The 4,853-nt window shown below is 42.8% G+C and overlaps 1 protein-coding gene across 1 annotated transcript; it reads right to left on the reverse strand.

The window, feature by feature from the left end:
* Positions 1-3,529: 3,529 nt before the first annotated feature.
* On the reverse strand, positions 3,530-4,618 carry LOC115645063. The gene is made up of 2 exons (XM_030549465.1): positions 4,334-4,618; positions 3,530-4,204 (listed from the first exon to the last, which is right to left on the reverse strand). The coding sequence occupies exons 1-2, from the start codon at positions 4,616-4,618 to the stop codon at positions 3,530-3,532; spliced, it is 960 nt and encodes a 319-aa protein (XP_030405325.1).
* Positions 4,619-4,853: the final 235 nt, after the last annotated feature.

Raw genomic sequence — 4,853 nt, forward strand, 5'->3', positions numbered from 1 at the left:
CTAAACCAGAGTCTGATTCCATCTCCCCATTTTCAGAGAAGCCAGTCTGACAGCCTCCAGTAGGAGGCATCTCTCTTTGTTTTTTTTCCCTCATTACCTCTTTAGCCCTTTTTAAGATTTTTACAGCCACCCTGGCCTGAAACTTTTTGGCAGCCATCTGTTTATCCCTCAAGCGCTGTCCCCCCTTTTGTTTACACATAAGCTGATGTGTACCCTGGAGGGTGCCCCTTTTACCCAGGCCCCTTTCCACAACTAGTCATGCCTGCTCAGAGACACCCTGTCTTTTAACATTGCTCTGAACAAAGCATCATATTTTTCCCAAGTCTTTCTAGAAGGCCGTTCTTTTAGACTCCCCGAGGATACAGCATCCATCACTTTTCTGATGGAAGCATCAAACTCTTCCCAAACACTAGAACTTGGGGGAGCTGTGGCGACCTTATGGTTTTGGGAGAATGTTTTGTCAGTGCTCGGTGTTTTATTCACAACCCCTAGAGCGCATGCTCCGGGTTTGTGAACGTGGGCATTTTCTTTCACAGTTTTCTCAGGGCTTGCTGTGGCGGTGGCCGCTGAGGAACTGGAATTGTGTTTGTGTGGTTGCAACACCTTGGCATCGCAGAAGCTTCTAGTCCGTGGTTTTTTATATGGAGCCCATACACCACATGCTCCAGGTTTGCGCACCTTCAGAACCCCTAGAGTGCGTGCTCTGGGTTTGTGAACGTGGGCATTTTCGCTCACAGTTTTCTCAGGGCTTGGTGTGGCTGTAGCCGCTGAGCAACTGGCGTTGTGTTTGTGTGGTTGCTTTTTACCAGAGTCTTTTGTTTTGTCCTTGGGTTTCACGTATATGAGGTCTGGGCTGCCCGGATGCTTCATCTGCACTTCAGTGCTGTTTTGCGTTGTTAAAGGTCTCAAAGCAGATTTTTGGTTCTTTGGTGGTTCTTCTGGAGGAGGTGTGCTTGTAGCGCTGACTACAGCATTTTCAGAAAGGTTGCCCATGCCTGTGAGGGGAAAAAAAACATAACAACAGTTTACAAAAACTGAATTTTACCATCTCTCTCTCACCCACACCTATGTATTTACTTAAAATACAAAACCTCATAGAACAACTAAACTAATAAGCAAAATATATTTACTAGGCTTCATCCGTCCATCAGTCACTGATGCTGGTGAATTTTCCTTTTCAGCTGTCTCCTCTCTTTTTCTTTTGAGTTTGTTTTCCCTCTGGTCATGTTTTGACAGTACCGTGGAGCAAACACATAAAACCATCTTGTAAAACTTAGATTATATATATTCATTCAGCAGTGTGTTTTTCTATTTAAAAAATCATAGCTTTACAACAAAATAATCCATTTCTGGCCCTACAATAAACATCTTATTTTGCAAAATAAAAACCCAAAACTGCTTTTTAAAAATCCATTATGCACAGTGAAAACCAAATACTTTTTAAAAAAACCTATGCCTTATACACACAGCTTTATATCACACACTTTTCAAAAGCCCACATGCATTTAAAAACCAGTTGCAAAACAACCCCCCCTGCATTTAAAAGCCCATGTGTTTGGGCCTTTTCCCCTCAAAGCCCATTTTTAAACACACACCACATTATGTACAGTAACAAAAAAACCTGTTTAAAACAAACCAAATACTTTTTTAAAAAAACCTATGCCTTCACAAATCCCCCTTGCCTCCCCACCCCAGCTTTATAACACACACACCAAATCATGCTTGCAGCCACACACACTTTTCAAAAGCCCACACGCATTTAAAAACCAGTTGCAACCCCCCCCCCCCCCCGCATTTAAAAGCCCATGTGTTTGGGCCTTTTCCCCTCAAAGCCCATTTTTAAACACACACCACATTATGTACAGTAACAAAAAAACCTGTTTAAAACAAACCAAATATATTTTTTTAAAAACCTATGCCTTCACAAATCCCCCTTGCCTCCCCCCCCATCCCAGCTTTATAACACACACACCAAATCATGCTTGCAGCCACACACACTTTTCAAAAACCACATGCATTTTAAAAACCAGTTGTAAAAAAAAAAAAGTTACCTTTCACTATGGGATAAAGTGTTCCTGGAACATGATTGTTCTGTACCCCCCTATGTGTGTGTGGGCCTTCAGGTTAAAAACAAGCAAACATGTTAGCATTACCACCAAATCCCTATACTTTTTTTAAATTAACAGTATTAAGCTAGCTATAGTTAAAATGGTTTTTACCTTGGCCTGGTGGTAAAATGCAGTTTGAAGTTACTGGTTCCATGCTAAAACAGATCACACTGCAATAAGCATAGGCACCATTATTTACTAAAGACAGCATGGGCAAAAAGTGGCATTAGTTTCAGAGTTAGAGACAGCAAGCTTACCTCTTTTTGCAGTCCAGCAGTTATGTAAAAAGATTTTCTGTTAAAAGGACAGACTGCAGCATACCTAAGGTTTTTATACCCTCTTAGCCCCATTGTTTCAACATAGTTGCTAACAGGTTAATTTAATCACCACAGCTCTCAAATAATAGATTCTGCAGAACACCTTTTTGTATCTCTGTTGTGGGAACCATGCTATATACACAATAGGGCTTCCTCCACCCCTGTAAGTTAAAATACATTTGTGGCTTTCTTACAGTATTAAACAGTACCCCATTTCCAAGTGCAGGCTCCCCTTTTGCAATATCAGTTAATGTCTTGGGGTTGGTTGTTTCTTTCATGCTTAAAGTTTGGGGGGTGGGGTGTTTTTCTAGCAAGAATGACTCATAGCATTCCACCAACTCCTGGGTCCTTTAAACTGCCCAATAGTGCTCCACCTTTACCCCAGGGGGTTACATTTAAACTGTCCAATAGCATTCCACCAACTCCTGGGTCTTTTAAACTGCCCAATAGTGCTTCACCATTACCCCTGGGTTACATTTAAACTGTCCAATAGCGTTCCTAAGGTTTTATTTCATATTAATCAGAACTCACCATCCAACTCACCAATCAATTGTAACCCTATAAGAACAAAGGTAAGTAATTGCAAACTTTCTGGCTATTCAGTGAGGGTGGGGTGTGTGCTTAAACCTATTTATTTCAACAAGCAGGATAGCTCAGTGGCTTAAGTAATGGCTTGGTAAACCCAAGGTTGGGAGTTCAATCCCTGAGAGAGCCACTTAGGGACGTGGGATGAAAAAAAACAACAATATTTGGTCCTGCTGGTAAAAGCAGCTCTCCATAAGAACTGTATTATACTCAAACATGTCTGAACTATCCTGTTTGGTTTTTAGGATTTTTTCCCCTCCCACAACATGCATTTCAGCTTTTTGCTATAAATGAATGTCTTTTACACACACACACACACACACACACACACACACACACACACACACACAAACTAATTCTCACAAAAACTATTTATTTATTTTAAAAAGACATACAACTCCTTAAAAACAAACCAAGATGCTTCATTAAAACTTAAGGGCCAAAAGCCTTCTAACAAAACACAGATAGTCACAAAAGCCTCCCTCTTTTTTTTTTAATTTACAGCTACCAAGTTTTATATCACATGTTTGCACCCTCACCATTCTCTAACTTAATCCTTTTAGATTTCTTACAAATAGTCTTTTTCTTAAGCAGGGTTCTGTAACTTCTTGTGCGAACTAGACGGTCAATATAACATTGTAAGCAGGCATCTTCCGGCTTAGTCATTTTCTTTAAAACACGGTCAGGGTCTCCACTGAATTGCACAGCATTTATCAAAGTCACCCCTTGTGCTAAATGTTCTTGGGTTAGGCACAGACATTGCATAGCATAACCTATGGCAATAACAGTGTTTAGTAAGCTTTCCAAACACAGCTCAGCACACAGGGCCCGGAGCTTGCAGTTTATATCCACTGAAGTCCAAGTCACACAGTCATGGTGCCGTTGGGCTGGCGCATCTATGACACAGCCCTCACAATCTTCAAAAAGCTTTTCCCTAAGGCAGTGTTTAAGGACAGCATAAACAGCAACGCGTACAATAATCCGCATAACTTTTTTACGCTCACGACGTGGCACTGGCTCAGACAGTTCTATGCCTAGCCTCCTCCTAAACTCTTCAAACCCATCATCCTCGGAGCCCTCTTCAACAATTTGTATTGGTGTTGAGCAAAAACATGGTGGGCCCGGTTCATCTTCGCTGCTTGATGCAACGCTGTCCAGTGGCTCTGGGTCCTCTAGAAAGGCATCATTGAGCTGCTAAAAGATTTTTCAAAAAAGAAACAGTGTAAGTACCTCAGCTGCTGGTTTTTTTTTTTAATTTACACAACTCCCCCGGTTCCTAGTCTCATCACCCCCCGCACCGCCGTTTCTTAATCGTTCATTTACCTGAGTGCCATCTTTTCCATTTGCCTTGTCCACCGGTGACTCTCCCAAGTGGCGATCTGAGGGGGTGGACAAAGAGAGGCCATCAGGCTCTTTGGGATGTCTCACAAGAGTTTCAGGGTTGGATTCCGGCGTATCCAACAATGGCTGTGCCAAAGGGCTCCCCGCGGTCACAACCTCCTCCTCCTCAGAACTGTCGCTGATGTAACGTTTTCTCCGTGGATGGTCAAAGACTCTCAGGGGTAAAACAAAGTCCGAAGTTCTAACGGGGGTGGTAAAGGAGTCCATGTTTTCCTCTGAGCAGCCTTTCCACGCTTTCTAAAACACATGTCCTTGGTAAGAAAAATGGCCTACTCTGTTCGGCGCTGGTACTTATGGGGTATTGGTGCTGCACTCGGGTTGGCGGAGGGCCTTGGGAGGAGTTCTTAGAGGGGTCACCCCGGTTGGTCAAAATCTCCTCTCGGGGTGGTCCTTTCGGGAGGAAACCCCTCCTGATTGGTAGAGGGTGGTGGGAGGAGTTCTT

Source organism: Gopherus evgoodei, chromosome 2 (genome assembly GCF_007399415.2).
Source record: "Gopherus evgoodei ecotype Sinaloan lineage chromosome 2, rGopEvg1_v1.p, whole genome shotgun sequence".
Taxonomy (NCBI): Eukaryota; Metazoa; Chordata; order Testudines; family Testudinidae; genus Gopherus; species Gopherus evgoodei.

Excerpts from the sequence above, each read along its gene's own strand:
- LOC115645063 (XM_030549465.1), bottom strand. The coding sequence starts at position 4,618 with ATGGACTCCTTTACCACCCCCGTTAGAACTTCGGACTTTGTTTTACCC. Across the intron at positions 4,205-4,333 it reads ATGGAAAAGATGGCACTCAG|CAGCTCAATGATGCCTTTCT; the intron begins GTAAATGAACGA and ends AAAATCTTTTAG.